Source organism: Melanerpes formicivorus, unplaced genomic scaffold (genome assembly GCF_026170545.1).
Source record: "Melanerpes formicivorus ecotype bairdi unplaced genomic scaffold, bMelFor1.0.p_v2 SCAF_2, whole genome shotgun sequence".
NCBI classification, from domain to species: domain Eukaryota; kingdom Metazoa; phylum Chordata; class Aves; order Piciformes; family Picidae; genus Melanerpes; species Melanerpes formicivorus.
In genome coordinates this window covers 52,629,621-52,647,633 of record NW_027142354.1, presented here as the reverse complement: position 1 = coordinate 52,647,633, position 18,013 = coordinate 52,629,621, and the positions used below count along the sequence as shown (strand labels likewise).

The 18,013-nt window shown below is 59.5% G+C and overlaps 1 protein-coding gene across 5 annotated transcripts; it reads left to right on the top strand.

The window, feature by feature from the left end:
- The first annotated feature begins 94 nt into the window (after positions 1-94).
- PDLIM7 (PDZ and LIM domain 7) lies at positions 95-16,524 on the top strand. Of its 5 annotated transcripts, none has more exons than XM_068160739.1 (22): positions 95-223; positions 1,569-1,675; positions 5,275-5,426; positions 5,719-5,749; positions 7,357-7,373; positions 8,004-8,149; positions 8,489-8,525; positions 9,110-9,148; positions 9,270-9,424; positions 9,795-9,831; positions 10,460-10,498; positions 10,613-10,767; positions 11,123-11,159; positions 12,007-12,045; positions 12,159-12,313; positions 12,684-12,720; positions 13,725-13,783; positions 13,925-14,159; positions 14,237-14,417; positions 14,603-14,723; positions 15,179-15,294; positions 15,561-16,524. In XM_068160739.1, the coding sequence occupies exons 2-22, from the start codon at positions 1,571-1,573 to the stop codon at positions 15,645-15,647; spliced, it is 1,980 nt and encodes a 659-aa protein (XP_068016840.1). In that variant the 5' UTR covers positions 95-223; positions 1,569-1,570; the 3' UTR covers positions 15,648-16,524. The 5 variants fall into 5 exon arrangements, with proteins under 5 accessions (XP_068016840.1, XP_068016850.1, XP_068016859.1 ...); XM_068160745.1 differs by lacking the exon at positions 95-223 and adding an exon at positions 721-896; XM_068160749.1 differs by lacking the exon at positions 10,460-10,498.
- The last annotated feature ends 1,489 nt before the right edge of the window (positions 16,525-18,013 follow it).

Sequence of the window (18,013 nt, the reverse complement as noted above, 5' to 3'; positions counted from 1 at the left end):
GGTGCGCCGCCGTGCCCGCCCCGGCAGGCTGGAGGGCGCAGTGATTGGCCGAGCCGCCCGCCGGCCCTGCCCCCTCTCGATCCTATATAAGGCGGGGCCAGGCAGGGGTGGTGCTGGCGTTTGAGTCTCGTGTCCGCCGGGTCTGGTCTGCTCCCCGCTGCGCCGCAGCCCGCCCCGCCCCGCTCCGCTCCCCCTCGCTCCCCGGGGGCCCAGGTGGCCGCGGGTAAGTGCGGGAAGGCCAGGGTGGGCTGTGGCAGGGCTGAGAGGCCCTCGTCTTCTGCCGGGGTATCGGTGGGTCATGAGGGGTGCAGGACTAAGGCCTGGGTCGGGGGAAAGGCGGTTGGGCGGGATCGGGCCCATGTCGGGCAGGGCCGGGGTCCACGGCCCGAGGAAGAGAGACTGTGAGGCACAGGATGGGGAGCGGGGATTGAGGGTCTCCGCGGGGCAGGAGGAAGAGCGGGACTCTGAGGACCTGTGGGGTAGGAGCAGTGGGCCGGCCTGGAAGCCACTTAGGAGTAGGAGGGTGTGGGGGTGCTAGTGTTCCCCGGCCTGAGCCCCAGGAGGGGCTGCCTGCCCGCTCCGGTCCCGGCGCCTAGCTGAGGCTTTCGCGGCTGCTGGGAATGCCTGACACGCAGCCCTCCTCCGGCCCTCCCGAGCGGGGAGCGGGCTGGTGTCGTCTTACACGCCTTATATAGCCCTCACCGGCCCGGGGAGAGCGGGGGCACGCTGGCCCCCGGCCTTGCAGCCTGCAACGCCTCCCAGCTGAGAGCCCCGCTGGCCCTTCTGAGAGGGGTGGCAAGGGCCCAGGATACCCGGAGCCGACCCTCTTCCCGGCCTGGCTGCAGCAGGACGAAAATCCTGTGGGGCTTCTCCAGGGCCTCGGTGGCTCCTTTCAGGTGAGGGGTGGCTGGGAGGCCGGGGCTGGTCTGTCTGCCCGCCCGCCCGGATGCTTGGACAGCTGACAGCTGTCAGCATGGCCCTGGCACGCAGGGGATCGCTGGGATTCCTTCCCCGCCGGAGTCTCAGCTCCGTGTGCGGAGATGGGCTCGCTCCCAGGTGGCATCTGCTCGGCCGGCTGCCGGAGCACCAGCCTGCCTGCCTGCTCTGCCAAGCGCCTTGGGTGGCATCACGCAGCTCCCGTGCTGCTGTTAACTCACCCGGCAAAAACACTTCTAGTGCCCGTTCCGTATCTGCTCTTGCTTCTTTGCAGCCTAAAACGGTCTCTGCTTTCAGCAGTGAGAGTTTCTGGGCTGCCGCATGGGAGAGCACATCTTGGGTTTGGGAGAGGGTGAACCGAGCCCATGGGAGGCAGCAGGGCTCTGCCTAACTTTCTGGCTCTAGTCAGTATTAGCCTGGGCCCCTCAGCTCTCATGCTGATGGAAGAGATGGTGATAGATTTGGGGTGCGCCTCTAACCACAGTGTAGGATGGTCAGGGTGGAGTTACTGCTGGAAGTGTGACCTGTCTTATTCTGCTCCATCCTGTTAGACACCAGCCCCTTCCTCGCCTACTCTCTCAGCATTCTTCCCATGTACCCTAATGCCAGGATCACACCCTCTTTCCCTGCAGAGATGGGCGACATGGAGTCTTATAAAGTGATGCTGAATGGGCCAGCACCGTGGGGCTTCAGGCTGCAAGGAGGGAAGGATTTCAGCATGCCACTTTCCATTTCCAGGGTAAGAGAAGCTGAGACCAGTGATACACATTCTTTTTCCTGTATCTTGGGTAGCAGGCTGTGGAAGCTGTATCTTGGTGACTGAAGCAGAGCCATATGGGGGATGTAGATGAACTGGGGCCCTGGGAGTACTGCATCCTGTCCTGCCTGGCCCTGCATAGCCTCCTTGGTGCCTTATCAGCTGCAATCCGGCACGGGGGTGTTCCGGGCAGCAGACTGCAGCAGACATGAAATGCTGCACAGCCTCTGCAGAGTCACTCTGGCTGCTGGAGGGGGCAGGGGAGGCTCCTTGCAGAGCCCACCACAGGAAGAGGGGAGCTGCTTTCACCATCTTAGAATTGTGAGGCTGGTCTCCTGGTCTGCACCCTGATGCTGGGCTCTGCATCCTGGGACCTGGCTTGTGCCCTTCTGCCCTTCCACTCACTCTGTGGATCCCAACTCTCTACCTCACCTGGCTCCTAAAATGAGCAGAGAGAGGAGGCAGCTTGTGGTGCTGTCTGCACTGGGATGTGGTTCCCTCTACAAAACCAGCCCATTTCTCTAGCATGACCTATTATGCTACCAGCTAGTTGTGGCTGAGGCACCTGGTGAGAACTGTTGCTGGCCTCTGGGTTTGTGTGGTTCCCTGTCCCTGGGTGGCTTGGGCAGTTGCTGGTTGCAGCTCTGGCCATGTAATTGCCTTATAAGCCTTGGAATGTGACTGCATTGCCTGTGTAGCTGACGCCTGAGCAGCTGGCACAGAGGTTTTCTCAAAGGGCAGCTTTGCTTGTGGCACTGAGTGCTGCATGGGGACCTTCCCCCTGCTTGACCCCAGCATCCTGTTTGTGTCCTGGAGGACATGGGACCCCACTGAACACCAGCATGGAGCATGGACCCTGAGGGTATTGTGTAAAGCTGGAGTAGCCAGTGCAGCTGCTGCCCCAGGGCCTACTGATCGCTGCTGAGCATACAGAGATGGCTTCAGCGAGTTTATTCTCTAAAAAATGTTTCTGTTGGCTGCCAGCCAGCACTTAACAAAAGGTCTGGTTGGATGGAGGAGCCTCCCAGGGCCCAGAGCAGGGGCCTCATGGAGCAGCGACCTGCCGTATGAGCAGACCAGCTCTGCCATCCAGGGCAGAGCAGGCAGGAGCAGCAAGGGCATTCCCAAGGGGTGTATCCAGCTTTTGGGGGCTTCTCTAGGGAGGTTGGGCTGTGTGCCCAGGCAGCAGGCTCTGTCTGAGAGGAAGAATTGCAAAATCTTAGCCCATAAGGTTGGAAGGGACCTGAAGGATCATCTGGTCTGACCTCTCTAGGTAACAGTGTAACTTGAATGAGATGGCCCAGCACCCTGTCAATCTGAGTCCTAAAGCTGCTGCCTACCCCAGTGACTTCCTCAGCCCTAAAGCTTCTACCTGGAGCACACTGCTGTCCTTGGCCACTGCTTGCCTGAAGAAGCAGGCGAGGCTGTCCTGTCAGGCCTGGGCTTGCGAGGGCAGGCTGGAAGGATGCATTCTGCCCTGGGCTTTGGGGGCTGTGGTGAGGTCCTGCTTTGTGGGGCCTAGGAGTAGAGGGGGGAAAAGTAGCACTGGCTCATGCTTTGGGTTTTGTCTGTGTCTGTTGCTGTGACTCTACTAGGGCAACTGTGAAGCTGCTTCAGCTTGGTGGTCACACAAAAGAGGTACCATGCTGGCTCTCTGTGCATGCATTTCTTGCGGCAAGGAGTTGTTCTGGGGGCCTGACACCTTGGCTAGGCAAGCTGTGAGATTGTTGCCCTGAGCTGCTCACAGTGGAGCCAGGATACGGACTGGAGTCTGGATAGCTGGGTGCTACGTGGCACATCCCAGCATCTGCAAGCCAGGGAGGGAGAGGCCTTCAGTGCTGCAGGCAGGAAGGTGGTGGGGAATGTGGCCTGGGCCCTTGTGCAGGGTGAGCCTACCCTCTGCACTGGGTGAGACTCCATTTGGGGTGTGTGAGCCCTGAACAGGGGTCTTCAGCAGGCACCTCACTGGGTGTGGTGAAGGAGGTAGAGACAGAACAAAGAACTGGCTGGGCGGAGGGGAGGAAGCGAGCCGTGGGTAGCGGGACCAGGCAGGAAGCAGGAGGGCTGGCACTGCCATGGCTCCTGGCTGAGCTGGCACCTGCCAAAGGGGTTCCCTGGTGTGCTGGTGCAGAGAAGGAAGGGGAGCATGGTGGTGCTGGCCAGGCTGGGTGTGCCTATGTGACGCAGCCTGCAGTGCTCTCCTCTTCTTGGGCAGCTTTGTGCAAACCTCTCCCAGCTCCTGCTTGTGCCTCCAAACCTACGCAGCCACCCCGCGTCTTCCCCAGCCCTCCAGGGCAGCAAGCTGGGGCTTGCAACTCTGTGGCCAGGAGCAGGCTGGTGTCACTTGCTACCCAGCCATCTCCCTGTGCCAGGCAGGAGGAGTGGTGCTGGGTAGTATGGGGGGACCAGAGGAGTTCTGCTGGGCATTACAGTAGGATACCGATGGAGCCAGACTGTGTCCTGCCTGGTGTTTGGCTTTATGTGGAGGGCTGGTGTTGGTGTGGGGAACGGAAATGTGGCTTTGGGGCAAGCTGGGCCCTGCACAAGGGCAAGAAGGAGCCAAGGCTCCAGCAACAGGGATTTTTCAGCCTTCTGATGGTGCTGGGAATCTGGCTCGCTCCTTTTATGTTCATGTCAAACAAGACTTGAGGAAATACTTGGTCCAAGTCCAAGCGCCTCAAGTTCTTCCTTGCTGGAGAAGCAGGAATGGCTGCAGCCTGCCCACGTCTGTCTGTCTGTCTGTCAGTGCCTGGGAGCTGCATGCTGTGTTTGGGGCCCTGCTCGCCTTTGGCTGTGCATCCTTAGCAGGAGGGGAAGGCAGCCTCTGCTTCCCAAGCATTGGGCTGATGTAGAGCTGTTCAGTAGAGCCATTTCAGGGGCAGGGCACATTCCCAGCACCATGGCTGGGCAAGATCCTGTGGCTATGCTCCCAGCCGCTCTGGTGGGGGGAGGTCTGGGGAAGCAGAGTGGGTAGGAGCTGGTGGCTCTGTGTCCCCAGGGGGCTCCTGCTCCTCTGTGGGGATGAGGTAATGTCTGCCGGGAGGGGAATGGGACATGAGTGTGGGTGGCTGTAGGTGGATGTTCTGCCCCCTCACCTCAGGAGAAGGGCTGGCCATGCCTGTGGTTTGCAATGAGACATGGGCTGCTTGATGGGCCCTGACTCACTGTGCTCCCTTCCTACTATGGGGATAGCTTCAGGGGCAGCCAGGCCTTCTGCCAAGGCTGAGCTAGTGCTGCCTCCACCATTTGAGTCATGGGCATGGGGCTATTGGGTGCTGTCATAGCTCTCAGCTGTGCCAGAGGGCAGGGGCTGGGCAGTGCCCTGGGATAGTGCTGAGCTAATGGGAATAGGCTGCTCTGGGATAATGTGCTGGGAAACCAGGGCTGTGTGTGTGGGGGTGTTCCAGGCTCCCTGTATCCATGTGGGTCAGACTAGCATGGGTGTCCTGTACTGGGCTGTGCCTTGCAGGAGGGAGCCTGAGTCCTAGCAGACCCCTGCTTTTGTGAGACCAAGGGTGTCCCACCACTTTCTTGGCACTGCTTGTCTGGCCTGGCTCTCCCTGACTCTGTCTGTCCTGCAGCTGACACCGGGCGGGAAGGCAGCCCAGGCTGGCGTGGGAGTGGGCGACTGGGTGCTGTACATCGACGGGGAGAGCACCAGCTCCATGACACACATCGAGGCCCAGAACAGGATCCGTGCCTGTGGGGACCGGCTCTCCCTCACCCTGAGCAGGTAGGAGTCATGGGTCCTGCAAACCTGTGGTCCTGGCATGGCCACTCTCCTTAGTGCCATTTCTTGGCATCACTATCTCCCAGCATCACTGCCTCCTTGTTTGGAGCTGGGTTCAAGGGTTCTTCTTGGCTGGATGAGCCTTAGTCTGGCTGCCAGCCTTCACCTGCAAGCCATGGGGCAGTGCCAGCCAGTTGTGGCTCCCCCTGGGCAAGTGCTGTATCCCTGGTGTCCTGGCATCGTGGTAGTGGGTGGGCCAGTTCCAGCACCTGCCCAGCTGTCTTCTCTCTTGCAGAGCCCAGAACCAGATGGGGAAGCCGCAGAAGGTACGTCTTGCCCTTGGTGCTGAAGCAGCAGCTTAGCCTTGTCTCAGGGAAGGGGGAGTCTCTGAGCATAGACAGGCAAATGGACTTTGCTCCTGGGGGACTGGGGTGTGTTTGGAGGGCTGGAAAACTCCCTGTTGGAGGAGCAACTCTGACTTCTGGCACTGCAGGGATCAGAGGGAGTGGGGTCTGCCCAGCCGGCCCCCAGGCCCTGGTTACTGCCTGTCCTTGACCCTGCTGGGTGTGGACTGGGGTGTAGGAAGGGCCAACACAGGGAAGGAGATTCAACAGCCTCGGGGGCCCGTGTTTGCTAGTGCTGGGGAGTGGCCTGGCACAGGGAGGCAGGGCTGGGGCCGGTGACCGGTGGCTGCTGGATGGAAGCCAGCCATGCGTGTTCAGCTTTGTGCCGCAGGACGGTTGTGATCAGCGCGTGTGCATGCGGCGCCCTGCCTCGGGCGGCAGCGAATGCCCAAGGCACGAACTAATGCTCCAGCGACCCCTGGGTTGGGCTTGTGACCGCCTGTCGCTGGGCCAGGTGCCCTGCAGTGCGAGATGCCAGCCTGGCATCTGAGGTGCATGTGCTGTCCAGCTTTCTTACCTGGCTGTTTGCTGCGCTGCCTGGCCCAGGGCTGCCCCTTGCATGCTGCTTGACGTGTGAGCCTGTGTCTGTGTGTTTTGTCTCGCTCAGGACTCACTCCCCTGCTCTGAGCCCCTGAAATATAACTTCGCTCCCAGCACCGCCCTCAACAAAACAGCTCGGCCCTTTGGGGCTGGCTCGCCTCCGAACCCACGGCCCGGGCTGGTGACGAAACCTGTGACGTATGCGCCCCTGGGGCCCACCTGCACCCCCCAGCACAATGGGTATGTTGCTGTCCCTCCTGCCCCTTGAAGATCAGGGGGAACCCGCTGCCCGATCCTGCTGCGCCTTGCATGCCTGGCACCTATGGGTGGGAGTGGGCAACGGTGCCGTGCCAGGGCTCCCTGATGGCTGGTGCTGAAGTGGCATAACAGGATTGTCGTGCGCGGGGACACAAAGCTGCGCACGTGCTGATCCCTATCTTGGGGACGTGCCGGGAGACCTTTGGGCACAGAAATTGTAGCAGGATGCCCACTGGTGTCTGCAGTGGCAGGGAAGTGGTGTCTGTGCCTGGTCAAGAACATCCTGCTGGTGCCCTGGCCGCCGGATGGGCTGGGTGAAAGCAAGCCCTTGACCTCTATGCAGTGCCATCTTTGTCCTGCTCACAGGGAAGAAGCTCCCATCTCTGCAGACTGCCCACCTGGCTGCTGTGTGTCAGGCAGCTGCCAATCCCTGCCCCTCCTGCCATGCTGCCCTGAAACTGGGCAGTGTGGGGGGGGAACGTGGCCACAGTTGCCTTGGGCACCCAGGCCTGTTTTGGGGGGCTGAGGGAGATATGGTTTAGTCTGTTGGTATCTGCTCTAGCATCCCAGTGTGCTCCCAGCCCTGGGTGAGCTGAGCATGAGTCTTAGGGGCAGCGGGACCAGTGCAGGTTATAGGTGAGCTCTGGAAACTTCCTATGTGCTGCGCATCTAATTTCACCTTCCTTTTTCTTTCTTTCTCTCCTCCCTTTGTCTTTCCCTTTCCCTTACAGGTGCTGAGCCTTGACAAGTCAGTAAGCCTTTTGTCTGCTCTCTCTGTCTTCCCTGCATACCTCTTCCCTGCTAGTACCCCCATTTTCTAGGGCCTGGGGACAGGCAGCATATGCTGTTCTGCCCGTATGGGTGGGTCTCTCCTGACAGCAAGCTGTCCTTAGCCTGAAGGGCCAGTGCTGTCTGTCTCTGATGGCTGATAGGGTCCTGGAGTGTACTTGTGTGTGGTCCCTTCCCTGAAGCTTGGCTTAGCTGGGTGACTGCTGCCAGGTTGTGCTGGCTACCTAGCCCAGGGCCAGGCAGGCAGCTGGCACTGCCATGAGCACTGTAGATGTTGACTGGACTCTCATGCAGCTCCACTACCAGTGTTGTTCTGGCCTTGGCTTATTCTTGCAGTGTCTTTTTTCACTCCTGGTCCTCAGGGCCAGTCTCAAACAGTCAGGAATGGTGGTCAGTGCTGTCTCAGCCCTTAAGGGGCCTTTTCTACATGGAGGAGGAGTAGGGGGTGTGGGGAGTAAGGTGGTGTACAGCATCTCAGGTACCGGTATGCTGTGGTTCTGTGCTGGGGGGAAGCTGTGGAGCATTCTCAGAGTGGTGATGCTGTGGGTGGGGATCTGTCAGATTTGACAGATAACTCTGTCACATGCAGGCAGCCGCTGGAGCCCCCTAGCACACCTGTCTATGACCCTGAAAAGTTGAGGCTGATAGAGGATGCTGCGGACTGGCGACCCCGCACTGGGACCTCTCAGTCCCGCTCCTTCCAGAAACTGGCCCGGCTGACGGGCACAGATGGCAGTAAGTTCCCACAGGGCCTGGCACTGCCTGGCTGCCCAGGGATGTCTGGTTTTGCCAGGGCAACTGGAGACGTATAAAGGTCATGGGACATCATGACACTAGAACTTCAGTTTTGGCCTTCTGTGGCTGCTCTGGAGCAGCTGAGCCAGTGGAAATTACCTGGGGCTGTGTGTGGGCTCATGGTGGTGCTACTGGGCTGGGACTGTGCTCTGCATTGTGGCTGGGCAGAGCTGTGTGTTGGGACAGGAGAGATTGGGTTTCCTCCTTTCCCTTCCTGTTGTTCCTGGGCCTTGGTTGTTGCAGACTGACCCTGTCTCCTCCTCTCTCTCTTGCACTCAGTGGAGGATCATGAGGATGAGCTTGTTAAAAAGCCCAGGTAAGAGGAGTGTGTGTCAGGGTGGCAGCAGGAGCCATGAGGGTGCCCATCAGGTGGTTTGTGCACACTGCTTGTGGTGACCCTGGGGCAGCTCTTTGCCCTGTTGCTGTTACTTTTCTTTCCCCCTCCTCTGTGTTCTCCCTAGAGCTGAGCTGTTGGCAGAGCCACATGGCAGGCACTGACACCTCTCACCTACTGTTGTGACCTTCACCTTGGGGAATATTCTGGCCAGGAATGCACCTGCTAGGCAGGCTGTCTCAGACATGGTGTCTCTGTGCTGGGCATGCTGGGCAGGACCTGCTGGCACTGTTGGCAATGAGCTGGGGAGGCTGAGCTGCACCATGACTTCTTGAGCAAATAGGATCTGGAGGAGGCTGATAGCACTGGCAACACCTTACTGGGGGTGCTGGGAGGTGCTGGTCAGTGCCTGGACATGGGGCACAATGAGTCTGCTGTGGGGCACCCAGGTGGAGGTGGGTGAGTGTCACTGGCTTCTGTGCAGGGTTTGTAGTGTGTATGGGAGGGTTGGGCTGAGCCGGGGGGCAGCCACTGACTGCTGTGCCGCCATTTCTCTGATGCCACAGGGATGCCCGTGGATCCAGCTTGGGCATAAGGGAGCAGTGGTGAGTGCTGGGTTTGGTGAGGGGGTCAGAGTGTTTGAGGGCAGATTTGGGATCGCTGCCCTGTGCCAAAGCAGGGTCTGTGCACGGTGCTGGCTGAGCACCTGCCTTCTGTCGCTCACAGGCAGCCCTCGCAGCCGCTGGAGTCCTCCAGCACCCCTGTGTGTGACCCTGGGAAGCTGCGGCTGATAGAGGATGCTCAGGACTGGCAGCCCCGCACCGGCACCTCCCAGTCCCGCTCCTTCCAGAAACTGGCCCAGCTGGTGGGCACAGAAGGCAGTAAGTTCCCACAGAGCCCGGTGCTGCCTGGCTGGCCAGGAGTGCCTGGCTTTGCTGGGGTAGCCAGTGCCTGACAAAGGCTGTGGAGTGATGTGGCACCAGGGCTAGATTTTGGCCCCAAGTCAACCCTTCAGGTAGACTGAGCTGTCAGGAGCTGCCTGGGTCCATATGGGGGTTCATGGAGCTGCTGCTGGGCTAGGGCCACGCCCTGCCCTGGGGCTGGCCAGGGCTGTGTGTTGGGGCAGGAGGCCTGCAGGGTGAGAGGTCGGTTTTGCTCCTTTGTCTTCCCTTCCTTGCTTTCCCTTTCGTCCCTGGGCCTTGGTTGCTGCAGACTGACCCTGTCTCCTCCTTTCTCTCCTGCTGCTTTCAGTGGAGGATCATGATGATGTGTTTGTTAAAGCACCCAGGTAAGGGGAGCGTGTTCCAGGGTGGCAGCAGCAGCCACAAGAGTGCCTACATGGAGCTCAGCACACTTTGCTCATTTGAGCTCACTCTTGCTGCTTGTGGTGACTCTGGGGCAGCTCTTTGCCCCGTTGCTGTTTCTTCTCTTCTCTATCCTCTCTCTAGAGCCAAGTTGTTGACAAAGCCACACAACAGGCACTGCCATCAAATAGACAGTCACCTCAGGAGTATCTTAGTTGGGCACATGCCTGCCATGCAGGCTGTCCTTAGCCAAGTTGTTTCCACACTGAGTTGTCCCTGTGCTGGCTTGTGCTGGACAGGACCCACTGGGCACTGCTAACACTGCACTGAGGAGGGCAAATGGCAGCATGGTGTATTGGACACAGTAGGTAGGAGCAGCTGATTGCACAGATGCCTTCTTGGGGGTTTTGGGTGGTACTGAGAAGTGCCTGAACCTGGGGCATGATGTTCTGTGGGGCTGTGGCGTGGCTGCGAGGCTGATCTAGAGTGAATGCTGCTGGCCTCGTCCTGGGGCTTACGCTTCTGTGGGGCCTGCAGCATGTGTGGGAGGGGTGGGCTGAGCCACGGGTCAAACACTTGACCGTTGTGCTGCCATACTTTCTGATGCCACAGGGATGCCCGTGGGTCCGGCTTGGGCACAGGGAAGCAGCGGTGAGTTCTGGGTCCGGTGAGGGGGTCAGAGGGCAGATTTCAGCTTGGCTGCCCTGTGCCAAAGCAGGGTCTGTGCACGGTGCTGGCTGAGCAGCTGCCTTCTGTCACTCACAGGCAGCCCTCGCAGCCACTGGACTCCTCCAGCACCCCTGTGTGTGACCCTGAAAAGCTGCGGCTGCTAGAGGATGGTGAGGACTGGCAGCCCAGCGTCTGGAGCTCCCAGTCCCGCTCCTTCCGCAAACTGGCCCAGCTGGTGGGCGCAGACAGCAGTAAGTTCCCACAGAGCCTGGTGCTGCCTGGCTGCCTCGGTGTGCCTGCCTTCAGTGAGGCTACTAGTGCCTGGTAGAGGCTCTCTGGTGATGTGGCAGGAGGAGGTGTGTTCTTGGGCCTCTGTGGCTCCCCTGGGGTGGCTGAACCAGTGGGAACTACCTGAGGCTGTGGGGGGGTTTGTAGTAGTACCTTTGGGCTGTGGTCGTGCTCTGCCCTGTGGCTGGTCAGGGCTGTGCATTGGGGCAGGAGAAGAGGTCGGTTTTCTTCCTTTCCCTTGTTTCCCTTCCTGTTGTCCCTGAGCATTGGCTGCTGCAGACTGACCCTGTCTCCTCCTTTCTCTCCTGCTGCACTCAGTTGAGGATCGTGAGGATGAGCTTGTTAAAACACCCAGGTAAGGGGAGTGTGTGCCAGGGCAGCAGTGGGAGCTGTACACACTGCTGGCACTGAGCTGCTGCACTGTGGCCTCTTGGACAAACAAGGGATGGAGGATGCCACCACTGGGAAAGCCTGGCTTAGGCATGTGGGAAGATACTGGGTAGCAAATAGACTTGGGTCATGATGTCCTGTGCTCCTAGGGTGGGGCTGCCAGCTTACTGGGCAGAGTGGATCGGTGCCACCAGCAGGTTTGGCTTTGCCCTCACTGCCAGAGATGATTCTGGGGAAGCTGGAAGCTCTCACCCTGTTCCTTTTGCTTTTCTCCTTCTCCATCCTCGTTACCTCTCTGTCCCCTCGACAGAGAGGAGCTGTTGGTAGAGCTGCAGAGCTCACCCTGCAGTCATCTCCATAGCAGGCACTGCCAATGCTTAGCCACTGTTCTGACTGCCACTTTGGGAGGGCCCTGCCAGGCAGGCTGTCTCCCACCACGCTGTCACCTAACTGGGCTGTTCCTATGCCAGGTGTGCTGGGCAGGACCTGCTGAGCAGGACCCACTAAGAACTGCTGACACTGAGCTGAGAGGGACAAATGTCAGCATGGTGTACTGGATGCAGTGGGTGGGGGTAGCTGGTGGTGCTGGCAACACCTTGCTGTGGGGTGTTGCGATATGCCGGGAAGTGCTTGGGCCTGGGGCATGATGTCCTGTGGGACAATGAGGTAGCTGCTGGTCTGGTCTGGAGTGAATGCTGCTGGTATCTTCATGGAGCTTATGCCTCTGTGGGGCTGGTGGTGCATTTAGGAGGGATGGACTGAGCCATGGGTCAGTCACTGACTGCTGTGCCGCCATTTCTCTGATGCCACAGGGATGCCCGTGGATCCAGCTTGGGCATAAGGGAGCAGTGGTGAGTGCTGGGTCAGGTCAGCGTGTCTGAGAGCAGATTTGGGATCGCTGCCCTGTGCCAAAGCAGGGTCTGTGCATGGTGCTGGCTGAGCAGCTGCCTTCTGTCACTCACAGGCAGCCCTCGCAGCCGCTGGAGTCCTCCAGCACCCCTGTGTGTGACCCTGGGAAGCTGCGGCTGATAGAGGATGCTCAGGACTGGCAGCCCCGCACCGGCACCTCCCAGTCCCGCTCCTTCCAGAAACTGGCCCAGCTGGTGGGCACAGAAGGCAGTAAGTTCCCACAGAGCCCGGTGCTGCCTGGCTGGCCAGGAGTGCCTGGCTTTGCTGGGGTAGCCAGTGCCTGACAAAGGCTGTGGAGTGATGTGGCACCAAGGCTAGATTTTGGCCCCAAGTCAACCCTTCAGGTAGACTGAGCTGTCAGGAGCTGCCTGGGTCCATATGGGGGTTCATGGAGCTGCTGCTGGGCTAGGGCCACGCCCTGCCCTGGGGCTGGGCAGGGCTGTGTGTTGGGGCAGGAGGCCTGCAGGGTGAGAGGTCGGTTTTGCTCCTTTGTCTTCCCTTCCTTGCTTTCCCTTTCGTCCCTGGGCCTTGGTTGCTGCAGACTGACCCTGTCTCCTCCTTTCTCTCCTGCTGCTTTCAGTGGAGGATCATGATGATGTGTTTGTTAAAGCACCCAGGTAAGGGGAGTGTGTGCCCGGGTGGCAGCAGGAGCTGCACGCAGGGCTGCGTTTCCCATGCAGGCCTCTGGGCACAGGCTGACACTGAGCTGGGGATAACAAACTGCGCCGTGTTTTCCTGAACACAGTGGGCTGGGGGCAGCTGATGGCACTGGCAACACCTTGCTGGGGATGGTGTGTGTGGGCAGTGCCTGTACCTGGAACACAGTTTCCTATGAGCCTAGCATGGGGCTGGGCAGAGCTGGGCAAGTGTCACTGGCTTCTCATGTGGGTGCAGGAAAGGGAGCTGAGGCTGGGGAGGATTTGGTCCTCGCCCCATGCAGGGGTGGTGCACATTGCCCCTTGTTTTTAACTTTGCTTGTCTGTGATGTCTTCTGCCCTAGTGCTGTGAATGTTGGGTCCCAGTTGTACCTGGTTCACTCTGCCACAAATAAATGCTCCTGGTTTTGTAGTTGTCTCTTTGTGTTGAAGAGGCATAACACCACTGACTCTGCCTCTGTCCCTGGCCCTGCTCCTGAGTGGGCATGTCCAGTGCTGGCAACCTGCCAAGGGGCACAGATCTTACCTCTCCCAGGACCAACCTGGCCCCATCTCTACCAGAGTGGGACCCTGAGGTTCCCCATTCTGTGTCAGGTCCAAGCCCCTTTGCACCCTGTTGAAGGTGGGGATGGCCACCGTGTATAAGCAAGCAGCTGGGGTCTGTGTGGTCCCAGGTGTCTCTGGTCAGTCTGGAACAGCCCAGGGGTGGGTCTTTGGAACCTAAGAGGCATCTACTTCCCAGACCACCATGATGGGTGCCATAGACCTTCAGAGTGATGTGTCTTTACAGGGCTGAAGGCACTTGGCTTGGTGTACTCCATCACCAAACCAGCTACTGGCTGAGCATGGGGGCTTGGCCAGACACTCCTGCCTGCTTGTGAGGGCAACAGATACTGCCTGCATGCACAGGCCAGCTGGGCAGTGAGGGCAAGTGGGACAAGCTGGATTAACTGCTTGTTCTGTAGCCAGGTCTCCGTGCTGGACCCGTCCCCAGGAGCAGCGATGAAGACTGAGCCAGGACTGGGTAAGCAAAACATTTCCTCTGGACTCAGGAGGGAGAGAGATGGTGGTGCTGGGGGCTGCTGCTTGCACATCCATGGGCACTGGGAGGGGGCTGTCAAGGGATCTGGAGCACTGTCCTGGAGACTTAAGTGTGTGTGTGCAGCCCCTAGGACCCCTGCCGCAACCCCTGGCCCTACCAGCCGCCCACCCTGGGCTGTAGACCCCTCGTTTGCGGAGCGCTATGCCCCAGACAAGACCAGTACGGTGGTGAGCAAGCACAGCCAGCCGGCCACGCCGACCCCCATGCAGAACCGCAGCTCCATCGTGCAGGCCGCCCAGCAAGGCCCCGAGGGTTCCAACCGCACGCCCCTCTGCTACAAGTGCAACAAGGTCATCAGGTGAGCCCTGGCCACCACCACTGCCGTGCCACTGTCTGGGGTCCCAGCGTGGCTGATGTGATTCTGTCCTGCTACAGGGGACGGTACTTGGTGGCACTGGGACATTATTACCACCCTGAGGAGTTCACCTGCTGCCAGTGCAGGAAAGTGCTGGATGAGGGTGGCTTCTTTGAGGAGAAGGGCTCTATCTTCTGCCCCAAGTGCTATGACACGCGCTACGCGCCCAGCTGTGCCAAGTGCAAGAAGAAGATCACTGGAGTGAGTGTCCCTTTGCCTGCCCCACACCTCCTGTCCTTGCTCTCCATTCCCCTGCAGGTGTCTGCCTCTGTCCCTTCCTGTCCTGATGCCATCCCATGGGCACTCTATGTCCCGTTCTGCCTTGGGTGAGGCTCCCCTGTAGCACAGGGTGGTCCCGTCCTTGGCTGACAATGGTTCCTCTTCAGGAGGTCATGCATGCACTGAAGATGACCTGGCATGTGCAGTGCTTCATGTGTGCTGCCTGCAAAACTCCCATCCGCAACCGTGCCTTCTACATGGAGGAGGGACAGCCCTACTGTGAGAGAGGTAGGACCCAGGGACTCTGTGTGTCACTCTGCATGGCCATGGGACATCGAGCACCATCAGGGCTCAGCAGCAGCTCATGGGGGTGGGGAATGGGCTGTCCGGCACTGCAGGGCTCTCCCTGGGCCATAGGGAATGCAGGGACCCCCTTTTTGCTGTCCTGAGCTCTCCATCCCAATCCTCCCTGGCTGCCACTGGGTAGTGCCATTGTCCCTGTGTTGCCATGGAGATGACGGAGGATGTACATCAGGGGTGAGCACTGCATCCTGGGAGATGAGGTTTGCCTTCTCCCTGAGGCCACCCTGTGTTGCACAGGCATCTCTCCCTGGTGTCTTGGGCATTGTCTGCCCTGGGGCTAGGAGTGAGTTTTCTGCAGGCTGTGCTCATGGGATCCCAGCTGTGCTGCAGCCCTGCTCCCTTGGAAACCCTACTGACCTGGTCTCTGCCTCTCCTCACAGACTATGAGAAGATGTTTGGCACCAAGTGCCGTGGCTGTGACTTCAAGATTGACGCTGGGGACCGGTTCCTGGAGGCACTGGGATTCAGCTGGCACGACACTTGCTTCGTCTGCGCGGTGAGCCCTGTGTCTCCCTCCCCGGCTGCTGATGGGGGCTGGGGCTGTGTCTGCCACTCATGCCCCACGCGTATGCCAGCAGTGTGGGTCCCTGCCGCCGCATGATTTTCCTCACTTGGCTCTGTGCTGGTGTCTTGGGACCCTGCTCTGAGCCTCCTGCTCCTTGGCAGCTGTGTGATGCCAGTTCTGAGCCCTGGGCCTTGGGGAGGGCACTCGGGGACTGTCTCAGCCCCCATGACCCTGACTACCTGCACTCTCCTCCGCAGATCTGCCAGACCAACCTGGAAGGGAAGACGTTCTATTCTAAGAAGGACAAGCCGCTCTGCAAGAGCCATGCTTTCTCCCATGTGTGAGGGGCAGGAGCTCAGCTGTGCCCACGTGTGCCCCTGGCCCTGCATGCTTCTCTCCCCACTGCTGCTGTGCCCAGGGAGACAGGCTGGGCCCTCATACCTACTCCTTGTTCCTTCCTCTTTCCTGGCAGCTCCTGGCCTGGCTCCAGCTGGAGAGTGCTGGGTCCAGAGCCCCTTATAGCTCAATGGCTTCTTCTGTGCTCCTCAACTGGCCCTAGGAGCCCTGGCAATGGGACACTGCATGGGTCTCCTGCCCCCAGGCCACACAGCATCGTGGCTGCAGCCCTGCTGAGGCTGGAGCTGGGGAAGTTCTGAACCACCAAGGGCTATTCCCTTGCTCAGCTGGGGCTCATCTGCCTGGCAGTTTCAGTACTGGGGCAGGGATGGTCCCAGTACATCCCTGAGTGGGTGAGGGCCAGCCTGCCCACTTTCCCTGCTGTGTGCTTAGTGCATGGCTGGAGACTCAGCCCTGCTCCCCTGCCAGGGCCCTGCCTGCAGCAAGCCCCTGGCTGCTCTTACGCCTACTGCCATGGGTTCCTACCTATCTGTGTGCATGGGAATCTGTGCTTCATGTGCCCCAGCCCAGCTGGCCTGCTAATTCCCTGGGCTGGTGTGTGGGGGTTGGCATATGGCAGCAACCCCAGACTGGCTGGGCCAGGGAGCAAGGCAGCACACCAAACCCACCTGGTGGTGGGCTCACAACATGTAATGATGGCTGGTGGGCTCTGCAAGGCTTGGGCATGGTTTCCTACCAAAGAGTGCTCTGCCACTGCTGTCACAATCTGTAAGTGCCCCTCCCAAACCCACACTCTCCAGTTAGGCTGCTGCTGATGTAGCCACGGTGCTTTTAGTGCCTTTAATAAACACTTCTCTGCAAGTGCTGGCTGTCTCCAGGCCTGCGGTTTCACCAAGTGAAGTGGAGCCAGCTACGAAGGTCATGCTTAGCCCTTGCCCTGTTCCCCCTGGGGACTGACTCAAGTCCTTCCACATTTCCAGGGAAAACCTCCCCTTCTGATTTTTTTTTCTGCCTCTATCAGCTGGGGCTGGACCCCTCCTGTCGCCTAGGTCATCCTTCTCTCTTCATGGGAGGTAGGACTGCTAATGGAGGCAGTAATTCATCTGAAGGGCAAAACTACTGCAAGGGGTCATGGGGCAGGTGTTGGATCATGCAGCCCTCTCCCCCCTCCTTACCTGGCAGTGTCCCTAGTCCCTGCTGCATACTGAATGCTAGTCCTGTGCAGGGGACAAGCAGCGATGGTGTGCGCAGGGGCCACGTGCAGCACTCTGGGCGTGCTCCGGTGCTGAGCAGCCAAGCGTTGGCTCATGTGCTGCAGCTGCTGTCCTCTGGGATGGGTGTGAGGCCGCACCAGCGCCTCCGGCTGGAACAGGCTCAGGGGCAGCGGCTCTAGGGAAGAGCCACTCCTCCTGCTCTGCTCTGGCAGCTGCAACGGTCATTAATAATTGCAGCTCTTGCCATGATGAGCAATTGTAAGGAAAATTGTCTTGCTAATCTACTGGAAGGTTCTGCTGGGAGCAGGAGATGGCTGCAGGAAACCAAATGCCTCCTGCTATCACCCGGAGCTGACCTACAGCTGCCATGCCACATCTCCCTGGTGCTACATCTTCCTCATGCTAGCTGTAGGAGAGCAAAACTCCCTCAAAGATGGGGAGGGGAAAGTGAGAATGATGGAGGCAGTCTGGGCTGGGGCTGGGCAGTCGAGCTGAGGCATATATGGGTGATGGGATGGTCACACCAAGAAGCAACAGGCACAGCTGCAAAACAGGACAGAAACAGCCAGTGCCAGCCTGGCAGAGCCAGGGCAAGCAGGGATGTGGTAAGTTCCCAAGCTTAAGTCCTAGCTGGGCAACCAAGGTCAGGGGAAGCACAAGGGAAGGTGAGGTGATTGCGTCTCCACATGAGCAGCTGCTGAACCAACCCTGTCACAGCCAAGACAGCAACCTGTGAGCAGAGGGAGGCAGCCATGCAGGACGGAGCCCTGGAACAGGTTGTGCCAGCTCAGCTCCAGGGTACCCTTCCTTGGAGCAAGGCCAGGGCTGAGCTGTGGTGCTGCAGCCTGAGGGAGGACCTGCACCAACTGGGGGCTTAGCTGGTTCTGGCTGGTGTCCTGTTGCTTCTGACCCCACCGATGCTGTTTCTACCACCCATGGTGCCTCCATGCTTTGTCAAGAGTAGATCTTGCCCACCAGCTCTGCACACCATGTGAGGAACTTGTGCAGAAGGAGGGTCTCGGGTGGGCTGCGGAGGTGGAGCCTGGGGAGGGGCTGCAGCCGTGCTGCTCTGAGAACAAAGCCTGGCGGCTGCGGGCTGAGGGCTCCCACCATGTCTTGAGATCTCGCTACATTCACCC